Here is a 16,452-nt window from a genome sequence, read left to right on the forward strand (position 1 = left end):
TTTCCTGCTGAGATTTCTTTGCATCTCTCATAGAGGACGGGGATGTCAGGTGAATGAATAAACTGCCATATGTGTGAGGGTACTGCTCCTACCAGATGAAGGTGGAGAGGCCTGCGGTGCCGCATTAGAGAGCCTTGTCCCGGGGACCTTTGGCTCTGTGTACCTGTGTCCCCACAGCCTCCCTGTAGGGCACACTGATCTGTGACCCCCTCCTCCTCACAGTATGTCAACCCCGCCTTTGAGAGGATGATGGGCTACCACAAAGGGGAACTTCTGGGGAAAGAGCTGGCTGACCTACCTAAGAGTGACAAGAACCGGGCAGACCTCCTGGACACCATCAATACGTGCATCAAGAAGGGAAAGGTGGGTGGAACCAACAGCTCACCCACACTCCTCCCTTAACGTCCCCCCCTCCCCATTCCGGCTGGATGTTTTAGTTTTTTATCTTTAAGACTGACTTCTTTGGTAGCATCAAAGTTCCGTGAAAGAACTTCAGTTTGCAGTTTGCAAAAGGAGTTGACGGGTTAATTGTTGATGCCAACGTGATAATGCGGGAGCTGATTGTTTTCTGGACAGGTCACTTGACCCCTTGCATGGATAATATACCCCCACCTAGCCTAGCACTGCATCCCTGAGCAGGGTTCTACCCCAGATAGCTGCTTTCCACTCTTATTGATGTTTGGTAGGCGGGGCTGGAAGGACCTGAGCTCCGCACTGACTGGGAGGTAGGCCCTGTTGATTTAGTTGGCTATCTTCCATCTTCCTGCTGCTCTCTTTACTCACTCCTGTAAACTATCCATGGGTAACTCTTCCTCCCCAGCCTTCCCTGCCCCAACCTCTGTATTTTCCCGCTTCTTCTGGGGGAGGTGACGGGACAGTGGAGGTGAGAGAGATGTTTCCTGGGCAGTCGCTCCCCTCCCTCAGAGCTGCAGCGACCTCTTGCTTCTTCTGAGGCGTCTAATGCTTCTTCACACATGGCTTGGCTGTCTTCTTCTCTGCGTTGTGCAGTCGTTAAGCATCGTCTTCACTGGAGATGGGCGCGCTAGCCGGGGTAGAATAAATCTAGATTATAAGAATGTCCAAATTACTTGTAAAATCAGATCTATTCGACTTGAAAATGAAACAGGATATTGTAAACTACTCCATATTTTTTTTTTGCCAGAATAACCCAGCCACATGTGGCAAATACTCCTTATCCACTTCATATACAAGAGAGAGCAAAATATGGCTGCAGGAAACCTCAGTTTCAGTGTTATCTACGCCCTTCCAGAAACAGTGGAGAAAACTCCCCACCCTGAGGCTTCCTGCCTCTTTATTCCGGCCTAGTTCCCAGGATCCTGTGGCAGCAGGAATCTTCTCCTTTCCTTGGTACCATCTTATGGAAACTGCAAGGGACCATAGTGACTCTTGGGTGGGAGGCCCCTCGGGCCCCAGAAAGCTGAGGCACTTTGAGAAGGATAAAAGAACTACACAGTTATAAACAGATCCTTTGTTTCCCTGTCTGGGCAAGGTAGTTGGACTCTCTGAGCCTCAGTTTCCCCATCTGTAAGTTAAGGATGATTGTATCAGGCCCACAGGTTGTTGTGAAGATTTTGAGACTGGCTACTGAACTCTGACACGGTGGCACCCTGAGGGAACTCCAGCTGGTGTGTAGCCAGCTGTCCTGGAACTCAGGATAGGCAACTTGGTGGTGCACACACCGGCCTGGGGCTCTTACACTTGGACCTTGTGATCTTGATAACGTTGTTGTGGGTACAACCGTACAGCAGTTTGGTGACGTGTAACGGAAGTCTGTGGGAAGTGCTGACTGAGCCTGTAAAGACGCAGTGGGGGAGCAGCTGTGGTCTCGACAGGAGGATCTCAAGAGCTCTCTTTGTCCATGTAGGAGTGGCAGGGGGTTTACTATGCCAGACGGAAATCCGGGGACAGCATCCAACAGCACGTGAAGATCACCCCAGTGATTGGCCAAGGAGGGTGAGAGCGACCTCTTCCACTCTTTCTGCTGCAGATAAGGGCTCAGGCCCTCAGGGGCGTCGTCTGGCACGCTGAAATGCCATTGCAAGGTGCAGGACGAGATGCACAGTAGCATTTGCCCTGTCTGACGTGGCCAGCAGCAATCTCCAGACATGGTTTCCCTCTGCCCCCACCCCTGTCTCCTGTTCATGGGCTTTCATGTGGCATCAGCCCTATCCCCAGCTATCCACCTGCTCGTGAATGGCCCCATTGTCCCCAACACCTCTCAGGGTCTCTGGCTGTCCTTCCCCTTGGCAAGTGAACAGCGGCCAGCACTACTGGCTTCTGCCCTCAGCCTACGGGTGCCGACCTTCTCTCTTTGAGGCCCCAGTTTGTTCCATATTGACTCTGAGCTCGTGCGAGGTGTGCCAGATGGGACCGCTAACTATATCCCACTAATGAGCCTTGCAACCAGTATGAAGGTCAATGCTACCTAATGGTTTGACCTTGTAAGGGATATGTGATGTGTGACATATTGGTGAAGAAAAAAAGATAGTGGTTACCAGGAACCAGATAACCCATGTCACATGTAGTTCCTAGGACCAGCTGAGTTCATTTCAGATCATCATGGGATTAGAAAACCAGCCCATTCCATAAGATCGCCCATCTATTCGAAGGTTGTTTCTCTCCCGTTTTCCTTGCTGGATTAGCTTAGAAATTGTTCTCCGGTCACTTGAGAGGCCACAGCCTCGTGTTGCTTTTGTGTCTCCTCTCCGGCTGGCTTCTGGAGTCTGTGGGTCCCGACAGGGCTCCTAAGCAAGGCTTGTCAACCATGGAGAGAGGCTGCCTGCTCCTGGGCGCTGGCTCAGCTTAGCAATCCCAACAGCGGCAGAGGCTGTCACATTGTCCTTATGGCCACCCTTAGATTGTCTTCTTGGGAAAAGGAAGCCGAGTCCTTTTCTGTGTGTTTGACAAGAATCGGTGGGTCATCAGAGTGGAGGTGACAATGCTCTTGCCTGGTCAGTCTCTATCAGAATAAATTTTTTTTCCCCTGATTTTTTTCCCCTTCCTATTTCCTTTTATCCAGACATGATTTTGTGTTATTTTCCCTAATTGTAGACAGTGAGCTCTCAGAGGCAGTGCCGATTAAAAAAAGGGACATTTTTACCCCTTCTGGCTGGGTGATGTTCATACGATAGGATCCATCAGTGTTTTCCCATGCTGCCGTCAGAGAATCCTCCAGGGTAAAGTGAACCAGGAAGAAGGAAGAGACAGGGAAGAAGGGGTGCTCAGAGGCATCTGGGGTGTGCAGTCCTACATCCTGCACTTCACTAGCTTTACTCTCAGGCGAGAATCTACCTCGAGCTGACTTGCATGGGGCTAGTGGACCGGGCGTCTTTTGTCCTATCCCCCTTGTGATAATGGGCAAGACCACAGGCTACATTCCTGGACTCAGTTCATGACTTTTTAATCAGAGGATTTTTTTTCCTCTGGCTGAAAAACAAACGAACAAAAAACCAAAACAAAACAAAAATGCCATCCTTCTGATGAACCACAGCGTGCAGAGTAGTAGGATTAAAAGAACACCAGTGTCATCATTACCGTGACCCGTAGTGTGCCATACAGGATGTTTAAAAGAGAAACAGCCACCAGTGAAATTTGGTCCCTGTCCCAACGAGCCTTTTTGCTTTCCATGTAAGCAATGAAATATTAGGGTCCGCAGAATTAAAGCCTGTGTGCCGTGACAGCATGTCAGTCTCTCCCGAAGAGATCCAGGAGTCAGCCTGCAGTCCGGGAGGAAGGTGTGGCCACACCAGCTGGGGTTGCAGGGGGGCCAGGCTTCTGGAGGAGAAGGAGGTTTGGTGGCCAGGCCTGCACGGGGAAGGGCCTGGAGCTCAGCTCTGTCGTGTCCATGTGCTGCTGCCTCACTGCATCGTCTTCTTCCTGACTAATCCCTGACTGTTTATGTTATCAGGAAAATTAGGCATTTTGTCTCCCTCAAGAAGCTGTGCTGCACCAGTGACAATAACAAACAGGTACAGTATTCAGTGTTCTCTGCCGCCCGTCAGCCTGCCCGTGCGTCACGCTCGCCCCGTTCTCTGCTTGTCTTTCTTTCTCCATAGTTTCCTGTAATTGCTACCGAAGGTGTGTGGGGAGACCTCTGGCAGGCCTTTTTTTTTTAAATCCTGTTCTCCACAAGCCTGTCTCACTTTGTTAGGAGTGCGCTTTGGTTGTGCTGTGCCTCACGGCTCTCTCCAGGCTAATACATTTTATGGGAACATAAGATTCTTCCTCAAAACCAAAAAGTAAAAGAAAAAAATGTTCCATTTCCTATCTTCATTTCTTAAACAAATGAAAAGTATCTATGCATGTGAGCATTCACTCCTCCAGCTAGCAGCCAAAATAAGAACCGTTCCAAATTAGCACTGTGATTTTTTCCCCCCTTACATTACATCATGGAGAGCAGTCAGTGCATTTTGAGTGCTGTCTTCTGAAGTGACAGAAACTTAGCAAGCTTTTAGTTTTAAGAATGTTTTAAGGGAGCCGGGCGGTCGTGGCACACGCCTTTAATCCCGGCCCTTAGGAGGCAGGGGCAGGAGGATCTCTGTGAGTTCGAGGCCAACCTCGGCTACAAAGTGAGTTCTAGGAAAGGCGCAAAACCACACAGAAAAACCCTGTCTCGGAAAACCAAAAAAAAGAGAATGTTTTAAGGAAGTTTTATAACGTTACAGTATTATGTGAAGTGTGAAGTATTTTTATGAGATTTATATTTTTACTATTTGATCATGTAGTTTCCATCTCATACCTTATAATTTATGGACTATGATGTATGAAATAAATATGGTTATCAATGAGCTACTTTTAATGCATAAAATATGACGTTTGACTTTGGCTTTCAAAGAAGGGACAAGTGTCTCTTAGGAATTTCGAAGGCACCTGGGGTATAACCCATCCTTTCCTCACAGAGTGGGGACAACGGGGCGGGGGGGGGGGGCAGGATGAGGTGTGGCCAGGTGAGGAGCTAAGCTGGCAGGCAGCAAGACAGAAGCCCCCAGGGTTCCTCTTAGAGAGGGGCAGAGGGGCTGAATCACGTGACCTTCATGGAGCCCCAGATGTCAAAAGTATCTGTGGTATATGCTTGGCTCCTAAGATTGAGTCCAACCAAACCATGCCCTTCCCCACTGAGAACCTAATCAGGGTCAGGAATGACTCTGCTAATAGCACACGGCCTTGGAAAGGAAGTGAATGGATTGTCACAGGGAAAAAGCATCATCAGACAGCCACACTGAGGCACATCGGAGGAAGAATGAGGTTGGCATGGGAGGCGATTAGCAGAGGGAGAGGGACATGTAATCCTGGTGTGTCCCCTTAGAGATGGACTTCTGTACACATGTGAAGCGGTGCAGGCCACCATTTTCAGCCTCTGGACCCCGAGAGGGGACAGGGCGACTTAGTCCCATCCGTTCTCAGGCCAGAAGCTAAGCAGGGACAACACATGTCCAAAATCCAGCATGCTCTTCTCCCACAGAAGCTGTGGCAGAGGCTCCAGGTCAGGCTCCATGCAACGTCAAGGTCAGCTCATGGCCTTGCACTTTAGGAAGGGATGGAGCTGAAAGTCAGGCAGGTCCCATCTCTCCTCCTCACGCCCCTCCTTCCTGTCTTTCTCATCGAGTGAAGCAGTTTCCAGTGCCCCTGTTATCAGTCCCTCTATCTCCACATCCCCCACTTCTACCGGTCCTTCATGGCTCAGCCCAAGGATCATGAGGTAGCACTGTCTTCCCCAGACCCCCAAAGCCCCTTCCTGGCTTTGTCTCCCTCTGCATTGTCATTGCTGTCTCTGTACTCAATGGCCCTCCCCTCTCCAGCAACGTCACGGGCCTTGTGTGCCCAGCTGCCAGCACATAGTAGGCCTAGGGCTGTTGGTTAACTTGGGGGCAGTGGAGTATCTCAGTCCTGGCCTCCTGTGAACCCTGCCTGCTGCCCACAGGGAGCGGGCAAGCCATTAGCATAGGATGCCAGGACACGGAGGCTGCCTCTCCTCTGTAGCTCTAAATAGAAACCCCTTTGCCACCATGAATCAGTTGCTGTTCTGAGAAGAGTGAAAACACAGAGCTTGGATCCCCGGAGCCATTGACGTCACCTAATGGTGCTGCACAGGCCTAAGAGACTCTTAGATTTTCCAATAATAAAGCAACTTGTCCCTCTGGCTGGCTACAGTACTTGTCTTTATCCCCAAAGAAGGCTGAAGCCATGGAGATGGCTCCGGGCTGGGGAGGGCTCTGAGGGCAGAGCAGACTGTCTGCAGGCATTCGTTCTGAGGTGCTGCTTCTGGGGTCCAGTGCTGATGTCAGAGTCAACCCGTGGGCTCCCATTTGAACAGGGAATGGAGCCGTGTGCCAGGCAGTTTACTTCTGGTCATGCTTGTCATCCTCGAAGATTCTTTTTTCATCTCTGAGCCCTGAGCTTTCTGCCAAGAGGCTGGAAAGCTCAGCAAGATTTGTCTGCTGCACATGCCTGCTCCCTTCACATATGCTGTCCCCAGAGCCTCACCAGACACGTGTTCATCACGGGCACCCAGAAGCCATGGGCCAGAGACAGGTAAACAGAGTAAACAAAGTGTAGCCCAGAGGGAGAGAAACTTAAACTGGACAGGTACCAAACCCCAGGTCTGGGGAGGCTGGATAAGGTATCTGTTGGGGCATGGAGGACCTGAGCCTTTAATGCCTCCAGTATTTACTATCTGACTCTTTACAAGAAGGTATTTGCTGACCTCAATTCTAGAAGATAATTTTCTTCCCTGCATTTCCCACTTGCTTCCAGCATTCACAGCTTAGGTTTCCCAGACATTTCCCAGACTTACCCAGTCACACAGATGTTGGACATCCTTTATCTTCACGTCACCCCTGCATCCTGTCTCAGAGCCCGTTGGTCTCTTTCTACTGCCGCATAAAGCATGTAAAACTCTAGGTCCCTTAATTCATTCTCACAAGGTCAGACTCCAAATAAGAAACCATGAGTAAAACTGCAGGAATGCCAGCCCTGCACAGCCAGGGCCCAGGCAGATTTGAATAGGGGAGGGGTGTGGAAGCCATTACCCTGCCAACTGTTCCTGAACTGGCCCAGGGCCTGGCCTTGAGGCAGGAAGCCTTCTTGAAAGCAGAGGGTCCTCTTCACTGCTGGTTCTCCACACCTGAGTGCTTGCTCGTTCTTCTCAGTCTCGAATGGGAAAATATGGTAAATGTGGTCACTGCAAAAGCCGGTGTGCTTGAATCTGTGGGGAGAAAGCACTGGAAGCCAGCGTGAGGGAGGACAGGGCTGCAGTGTGCAGTATCCATCAGTCTTCTTGTAGCAGTATGACACATGGGGCCATGGAGGAGCCATTGGGGAGGAGCCATTGTCTCCCATGCGACAAGGGTGTAATTTCCTTAAAGAGTCAGGGAGCACAGCTCCCTGGAGAGAGCCTCCCATTCCACAGTGGGTGTTTGTGAGGAGGGGGGAGAAAGCAGCCAGGCTCAGAGGAAATGTTCCGCCAATCAACCATCCAGGTTGGCCGTTGATGGAGTACGGAAGGCAGCCACTCTGGCCCAATGTTACACAGTGCTTCACAGAGCTAGACAGTGGGGTCCCTACTTCTAGAACCCCCTTGGCCCCCACCTCCACCTCCCTTCATAGAAGAACTCTTGTTTCCACTCACCTGGCCTCAGAACGGAAAGCAGCTATTGAACCCAATAAGCTAGGCCACTTGGGAAACCTCAGCGCTTCTACTACAATGAGACACCAGCCTGGGTACTGATGCTTGGGGAATCACAGTGTCAACAACCCATCATCTTAGCCATAGCTCCCTTGAGAACGGTGGGGGCGGAAACGAGAGCTGAGGCGGCCAAGCCTGTGATGATAAAACCTTACTTTGAGGTACAGATTTTTTTTGGGGGGGGGTGGAGGCATTGCTAGAACTGTGAAGTCAGAATGTCCTCTAGGGTGGCCCCAGCACCCGCTCTTGTTTGAGATCTAATGGCCAAGGTGAGTGGCTTCAACGTTCAGGGGCAGCAACTAGCCCTGACTGATGGCTAACTGATCACTGGTCCGAGAGCAGAGTCTGTGCTGGGTTTAAAAGTCAAAAGGACTGTCTGGCGCATCGACTTCACCCTCCAGGCCTCTCCCTGCCAAACAGACTCCATGTTGAGTTTGACCCTTATATAAAGCCGTTAATGTCTCACGTGGCATTACAAACAATATCTGCATATTCTTCAAGGTGCACACCCAAGTGTGACTCCTTACAGTTGAGGAAAGAAGGCTACCCTAACTTCAGTGGCCTCTGCGAGTGGCCACGCCCATTTAGGAGTGAGCTCTCTGTCACTGATGTGCTACCACGAGGCAGAGTTTAGATGTACGTGACTTGCAGCAGGTGTCCCGAAATAGTTGTTGACATGTTTGGGAAAAGCCACTAAATCAACAACATGACCCACATTTTTCCATTTAGCTGCCGTATATATATTTATTTATATGAAACTATTTGAGGAAAGGCCTCTGATATTGGAACAGCACATTTTGAGCAGGCAACCCACGAGCACCGAATGGAGTGCCTGGTAGCTGGAGGTGCTGAGGGCACCAGACACAGAACAGGGAAGGGGCACACAGACGGGACCGTGGGGGCACTGTGGTTGCTCCTGCAGGATTGTGGGCATGGAAGGTCTTGGCTCCGAGAGGACAAACAGTTTTAGTCTGGTGGTGGTGGTGGCTGATAAGGCTGGTTGTGACGGGCTTTGTGAGGCTCCGTGGTCTGATGCTGAGAGAGTACATTGCCTAGCAAAGGGAAGGGTCACCTGAAGACACCTGAGGACCTCCACTGAGCACACTCAGAAGGTCATTGTTCAGGTAACGGTAGACCAGCATTATGGGATTAATCCACGGAGTCTATTTCATGATCAAAGGAATTTATATGGGGGTAAACTCACAACCACGGGAGATTTATCGTAGGGTCCAGGAAAGCTGAGCTACGTTCCACACTGAACGGCTTGGTCCCAGATCTCAGTATTCCAAAACCACGAGGTAGCCAAGAGAGAGGGCATACGTGCATCCCCGGTCTTAAGGGTCCTCGGTGGCCCCGCCCCAGGGGCAGGTACCTCAAGGTCATAGGCAGGTGTCACAGCTACAGCTGCCTCACTAGGGGCAGTGCTTCAGGACACAGCTCAAACAGCTATCCATTACACCTGTAGACCGTCAGGGCAGCTCAGGCCTTGTGGCTGGCAAAGCAGTATTAGCTGCTTTGAACAGTGATGGGGTTCCTTTGCCCCCTCTCTTCTTTCTTCATGACCTCTCTGTCACGTCACTAGATGTTTACAGGGCACTTGGACAGTGGTGGAAGATGAAGGAAAGAAATCAGAGAAGGAACTGTGAGTCTGAGCTGGGAACTGCATTTTGCCTCTGTGAGAACCCATACGTGGCCTTCCCAGTAACACCGTGCTCCCACAAGGAGGCTCCTCAAGGTGAGCCTTGGTAATGGAGGCTGAAGCAGAGAGAAAAGTTAATGTGCCCTAAGAGAGGTGAGACAGGTTGGGAATGGGTGTGAAACAGATGTAAGTGAGCGGTTTTGTAAAAGTCAATGTTTTCTGTTTATCTCTCGTGTGTTTAAGCAAGCAAGAGTTAAGAGGCTGTGGTGGTGTTTGGGAAAGGAAGTTTTGGCTCTGAAATTTAACTTAAATTTCAAGGACTGCACTTTTATATGGTGTGTATCATCTGAACCATTATAAATTTCCACCCATTCCCTCAACCTGAAGCAAAGTTGGTCTTTACTAAGACACTATTTGAATACAGATTTAAGCACAGGCGTTAGGAGAAAGATTGGGAAGGGGGCAGAGACAGAGAGACCAACTGACCCACTAGGTAAGGACCAGTGTTGGCTTCTCAAAGCAGTGGCTAAGACCTGAAAATCTCAGAGTTTTGCTCACTGACTTTTTATGTAATGTATGGAAGCTTGTATTCTTGAAAAGCAGCAGCCAGTAACCAGCCTGCCAGGAGTCCTTCCCCTTCACAGGAAGGACTTGCTAAGGTCTGGACGTGTTACTCACTTCTTAATGTAAATGAAAATACCAGCTAACATCACACTGAAGCGCCACCCATCAGTTACAACTGTCACTTGGTCACATTACAGACCAGAAAAAAAAAATCAACAAAAGTATTTTGTAAGGATCAGTTGTTATAATTTACAATATAATTTGCAATAGGAGTATTTTAATTTTCATAGTATTTAGAAATGATGTGTTACATGCCTCTTTTCAATCAGGGTCTGGGGAGTTTATAACTACACAGCTCAGATCTGTCATTGTGCTGAAAAGGCCACTGCAGACCAGGTGTTGATAAATGACAAGGGTGTGTTACAATACAGTTATTTTTAAAAAGTAGTCTTGGCCAGAATTTCTTGACTTCCGCTTTCTACCAGTAAGAGTCGGATAGACTTAGTTACATGATGCCACCTGCATTTTGCAGTGAGCCTATGGTTAGGCCTTTTCCTGCATGTCACTGTCATCCTCCTCCAGGGTCTGGTGCTCATTGTGAAGGCACTAGGAGTCCCCAGGACGTCTAGGAAGCAAGCGATGCATTTTTAAAGGGGATATGCTCGCCCATCTGCCCTCTGTCATGGAGCATCATAGGTCCCTGTGTCCCCAGCTCCTCTGTGATTGAACTCACTGAGTTGTTCTGACGCTCCGTAGCCCTTGCTCTGTCAGCCCTCAGTTGTCCCGTGTCGTCTCCTGTCATCATCACCACAGCCCCCGTGAGGACATTGCCATCATTTTTGACACCTGAGAAAACCGAGATTTGGAACAGTCAAGAAACGCATCCAGGTGTCACATAGTGTGGCTATAAAGGAATGCATGGGTTTGTTTGGTGCCTTTGTAGGGAGCACTAGTCACCCTCACTGGGAAGCAAGGGATGACGTCATGAGGAGATATTGACTGAGATGCAGGTTTGAAGTGTGGTTGGAATGTGTCTTTATGAGGAGGGTAGTCCCCTGCAGACACCAAAGGTAACTGGATCAAGAGGGCATGGCCAGGCTTGGCTAGATTCCTTGCCAAGGGAGAGCGGGGAGTTAAGAACTATGAATGTACTTGGGGCTCAGCCTAGGGCTACTCACAGCCTTTGCCAGCTTCTCCACATGCCCTGCTCTAGGGGCTTCACGATCGTGACCCTTGTCTCTGGATGTTGGGACTGAAGGAAACCTCTGTGTGGATGTGGATGGGGCCCTAGCTCTGTGGTGTGCATAAAAGAAGGTTCCTGTCAAACAGTGTGGAGATGTGGAAGGCTGAGGGAGGGAGTTAGCGAACTAACTGTGCACAGAGGTCTCTCTGAGGGAAAGCTGGAGGCTCAGAGCAGCTCACTCCAGGTATCTTCAGGCATGCAGTAGCATATTGTCCCTGCTGACTGTGGCGTTTCAGGATTCATTCTGTAATGAGTTACTTTTTTGTTGCTGTGACCAGATACCTGAGGATAAGCAAGGGAGGAAGGGCCTCTTTGAGCTAACAGTTTGAAGAGATACAGCCCACATGGAAAGAATGTTCCTCACCTCCTCACACCGTGGTAGAACAGGAAGAGGAGACAGGAAGTATGGCATGGCTTTATAAGACCTGCCTACCTCCAATGACTCACTTCCTCTAGGAAGCTTCTACCCCCTCCCAGTTTCCCAGTCTTCCAAAACCCTGTCACCAGCTGGGGAGCCAGAGTTCACACACAGAGGGGACTGTTAGCCTTCAAACCACAGCACATTCCCATCACACTTCAGCCATGGGTAGCCAATCCACACCTGAAGCCCACACCATGGTGCTGCCTGCTCTTTTGCATAAAGTGTCTTTTGCTCCAACCGTAGCCAGCGTATCACTCAATACTGAGGATTATACACAGGCTTCATGCCCTTCCTTTATGTGTGACTCATTTAGATATGATTTCTAAAAACGAAGTTCCAAGAAGCATGCTCTCTTCCCGTGTCACTCATGGGAAAGGGAATTTGGATTGCTGCTGCTCCGTGGGTTTCTTCCACTGCACTGGGGAAATCTCGTGTTAGCCTCTCATTCTGGCTAATTAGGGGAACTGGGATTCAGGGTGTGGCACAAGAACACCCAAGAAAGCTATATGCATATACCTTCACTGTGACCAGCATGTCCCTAAAGCCAAAAGGAGTGGCTTCTGTGGTACTTTTCCTTATTATTTGTTAGTCAACATCCGATGGCTGTGGGCTGGGAGGCCCAGCAGATGTGACCTGTGTACTTGGGATAAGTAGGAGCAGAAGAAAGATTAATTCCCATGGGTGCTGTTCCTTCCACAAGTGCTATGGGATCCTTCACACCGTGCATAGACCAGACCTAAGGGGTGAAGAAGAGAAGCCATGGGTGTATACACAACACTCCAGCTGCTTAGGGATTTGTGGAGGACCATGAGAAGGCATCCTGGGAAGAACAGTTGAGAGGACTTTAGGGACGTAGTTATAGGACACTGGCCCAGAGAGGAGCCAGGGCAGACCCAGGCTGCAGAGGTGGAGGGTCTAATGCAGCAGCTCTCAGTCTTGGCTGCAGCTTGCAATTACCTAGGGAGTTGAAAACGACAGAGTGGCGATGCCTGTGGCCCAGGGGCTCCGAGGGAGGGTGTCTGGGTGCAGGCTGGACAAGACGGTGCCTGAGATTTTCCCAAGGGATTCCATTGGGCTGCCTGGGTGGAAACTCCAGGCTTAGAGGAACCTTGGCAGGATGTGATGAGGTGTGATCAGGTTATGTGAGCTCAGGGCATTTCCTGCTGGAGATGATGAGAGAGCGGGAGACGGGGAGAGTTTGACCAACAGGCCACAGCAATGTGACCTAACTGGTTTCTTCTACTTCCAGTGGGGAGTAGGCATTGAGGAAATGCCAGGAACAGGGACCCTAGTGTGACCATCTGTGTGCCTTCCTCCTGGGCCTTGGCATGAAAAGTAACTGTGGGGTAGATGTTTGCATCCAGGGAAATCTATGCTGCAGAGCGCCCAAGAACGGTTCCTGGGACCCAGGAGCCCTGTGCCATCCCACGGGCCTAAGAGATGAGCCCAGCCTGGGTTTCTGGAGCTGTCATTTGTCCTACAGTGGGCCAGCATGGGAAGCTGCTCTTTTCTCTGAGCAGGTAAATGCCACGGATGAGACCCTACCTGTGGTCCCAGCTGTGTCTCGAGCCCCCGGGAAGCATCGGGAAAGGGGTGGCTTTTGTTTGTAATGTTGCTTCTCCCTGGCCTTGGTTGCAGGTCCCAACGTGTCTCTTTCTCCCATGCCTGACCCCACCACACAGTCAGATGCAAAACCCACTCATCCCTCATCCCCCTCTAAGCCCGCTGTCTGATTCAGCCGACAGGTGTTTGGCTTTTTAATTTCTTTTCACCATGAATGTTTCATAGTTGTGATATATGACAGGGAAGAAAATGGTGCGGATGGGATTTATTTAGTTTGCTGTTTCATTTAAATTTGAAAAATTCACCCATAACCCTTTGGGGCATTAAAACTATTGTTTTTTTAAAATTATCTTTAATAAATCATTTTTTAGTGGGCTATGGGGCTGAAACTCCAAATCTTATTTCTCTGCCTGTCACTGCTGGGCTCCAGGTGACACACTGTCTGCCCTATTATCTGCAGAAGCGCAGGATGCTGTGCACAGAGTCACACGGCACTTAATGAAATGATACATCTGAGAGCCACGCCGGTGGCTGATTTTGTCACTGTGCAAATGTCATAGCGTGCATGCGCTCAAGAGAGGGTCACACATGTCATCAGTTAGTATAATCTTCGGGATCACTGTTGTATATAAATGGTCCAACACTGACAGAAACGTCGTGGCAGTTGACAGGAACATCCAGGTTCTGTCCCAGGACGGCACTTTGCCGTATAGGGGTGGTGTGGCCTGCAGGAAGGAGCCCAGGAACAGCACAGTGAGCAGGCCTAAAGGTGCGAACCTGAGCCAGAGCTCTGCTGAATGCCTGCATTCTTCCTGAGGGAAGCTGCAGAGCGGAGGAGCGCGTCCTACAGCCTGCAGCTCCTGCCTTGTGCAAAGGGCTGCGTCCTTGTGGGTGAACTCATGAGCGCACACTTTCTGGCTGTGACCTTGGCCTCTGATTCTGGAAATTCATTTGGCAGCCTGGAGAGCTTTCTGTTTTCCTAAGCCTCCTAAGGACCCCGAGTTGCCGTTTGGGCAAGGCAAGGGGGAGCGGGAAGCTTTGCAAGGCCGTAACGGCCCATCCATCATTATTGTTGCTGAACCCGCACCCTGGCTACCATGATTGTTGGTTCCAGGGGACTGGCTGGGACCAGTGAGACTGGGGTAGACTTTGCAGCCTCTGTGTCCTTCCAGGAGAATGAGTAACTTCAGATATGGAAGTCACTTGGGTTCCTGGGAACTTGACCTTTAACCCTGTGTCTTCAGTAGCAGCATTTCCAGAAGAAAGTGTGGTTTCCTGTTTGGACTCTGACCCCCACATGTCTCTACCAGAAGAGTCTCTATTTTCTCCAGAACCCTTGAGCTAAAGGCTCCTGTCTTCCCTGGTGTACCCCACTCCCACCCAGTGTCATCCCTTTGACTTGACGCTTAGACCATTTACTTTTTTCTTTAAGATTGAACCTGACCCTTGAAGCCCCTGAGATCTGCCTGGGTCTTGAGTCCCAGCATACTGCCCCTTGGCCCTCCTGTGACCTGGCCACCTCCTCCTCTCTCTCCAGAGCCTCCACTCCAGCAGGCCAATCCATGTAGGACCCTGTTAGTTTCATGTCCGGATTCCCCTGTATGTATTCACAAGGAGATGATGGGTGCAGTCCTTGCCCCCATGCCTGGGTCTTGGGTTTGGTTCATTTCCCAGGACCCCAACATGGTAGGAGAGAATGATCTAGTTTTTCCCATGAAGCGTGCCCTTTACAGTGAATGCTTGTCTTTTGGGTGCCCCATACATATAAAGGAATCAATAGACTCTAAGTGTGCCTCTGCATGGCTCCTGACAATGTGCATGCCTGTGTGACCCGACCCCTCACAAGGCAAAGCGTATTGCTGGCATTCTAGAAGTTTGCTCATTCCTCTTCCTCCTTTGATCTCTGCCCTTCCATCTTCTGGTTCACCCTCCACCCTATCAGAGATTAAACAGTCATATAATATGTACATATTGCATAAAGCATTTTTTATGTTTTTAAGAACTATGCTTTTTGGTATATGGGCTCCATACACCATACACTACTCAGTTTTTATCACGGAATAGTATTCTGTTGGGTGAATACATGCCGGTTTGTTTATCTGTTGTCTTATTGGTGGCATCTGAGCAGTTTCTATTCTTGGGCTATTATGAACAAACCTGCCATGAACGTTCTTCCACATGCTTTGTTGTAAATGATTTTCATTTCCTTTGGGAGCATGCCCAGCAGTTTACTCACCAAACCAAAGACTCGGTGCATGGCTGCTTTCTAAGAAATTTCCAGCTCTTCCCCCCAAGACATTCTATCATTTGGCAGTCCCCAAAACAGTGAGCAGGAGAGGCCATGCACACTCTTGTCGAGAGTTGGTCTTGCTGGGAGCGCTTTTCGCCATTGGTAGGTGCGTCGGATTTAGTTTAAGTGTGTCTCTGCACAGTACCTGATGATGTGCACACACTGGGGACCAGTGACTGAGAAGTTTTTCGTGTGTTGCTGGTCTCTTCTTTATCAACTTGTAAAGTGTCCGTTGAAGGCCTTTGGCGTTTCAGTTAGGCTGTCTTTATTACTGAGGTGAACTACATTATACATCAATCTACTGCCAGGTATGGTGCTTGTGTTTTCCTCTATTTTCTTATTTAACAATATTTTGTTGAATGGTTTTTAATTTGATGAAGTTTACTATGTCAGTGTGTGACAGTTAGGACTTTCTGTGGCCTTCTTTGCCTGTCCCCAAGTTCTAAAGATGTTGTATATTTCTTTTAAAGGACTAAAGTTTGGGCTTTTACATTTACGTATACATTGCATCTAGAATTGCTTTCATGGTGTCATCCGGGGTAAACTTAGTATCTGCCTATAAAGATAACTGATAATTGAAACTCAGGCATTTATTGGAAGTACTTTCCTCACTGAATTACTTTGGCATCTTCAGCAAGTAATTGCATAGTGCTGTCTGCCTCCAGACTCTTCCAGTGTGTTGCTCAATTTGTGAATTCATACACCAATTGTATACTTCTGCTCTCCTAACCACTGTAAGTCTCAGAGTCAGGTATTGTAAGTTCTTCTGGTTTGGTTTCCTGTGTTCTTTGCATTTCTGTCTAAGTTTCAGCATTAGATTTGTAATGTTTACCCCCACAAGCGTGCACTGGAGCTGTAGAGCAGTTAGAGAAAACTGGAATTTAAGTATTGAGTCTTCCAGTCTGTGAGCAGAGTATAGCTCTCCATTTCTTTAGAGTTTTGCTTTCTCTCTGAAATGACTACTTTGTGTGCATCCCAGAAATGTAGCTATGTTGTTTGGGAGCCTCCAAAACTGCCTGTTTGTTTT

General features: G+C 49.3%; 1 protein-coding gene across 8 annotated transcripts in view; it reads left to right on the forward strand.

Moving 5' to 3' along the window:
• The window catches only part of Pde8b (phosphodiesterase 8B), a 226,730-nt gene that overhangs the window by 164,375 nt on the left and 45,903 nt on the right, over positions 1-16,452 (forward strand). For 4 of the 8 annotated variants that reach the window (XM_052743543.1, XM_052743544.1, XM_052743537.1 and 1 more), the window contains exons 8-10: positions 223-363; positions 1,886-1,974; positions 3,929-3,989. The exons of 2 other annotated variants lie outside the window; for them this stretch is intronic. In XM_052743543.1, coding sequence (XP_052599503.1) covers positions 223-363; positions 1,886-1,974; positions 3,929-3,989 — 291 coding nt within the window. The remainder of the gene's footprint in view (positions 1-222; positions 364-1,885; positions 1,975-3,928; positions 3,990-16,452) is intronic. 2 more of the 8 variants (XM_052743538.1, XM_052743540.1) reach the window with 1 other exon arrangement.

The sequence above is a fragment of the Peromyscus californicus genome, unplaced genomic scaffold (assembly GCF_007827085.1).
Source record: "Peromyscus californicus insignis strain IS unplaced genomic scaffold, ASM782708v3 Scaffold_18__1_contigs__length_77618521, whole genome shotgun sequence".
NCBI classification, from domain to species: Eukaryota; Metazoa; Chordata; class Mammalia; order Rodentia; family Cricetidae; genus Peromyscus; species Peromyscus californicus.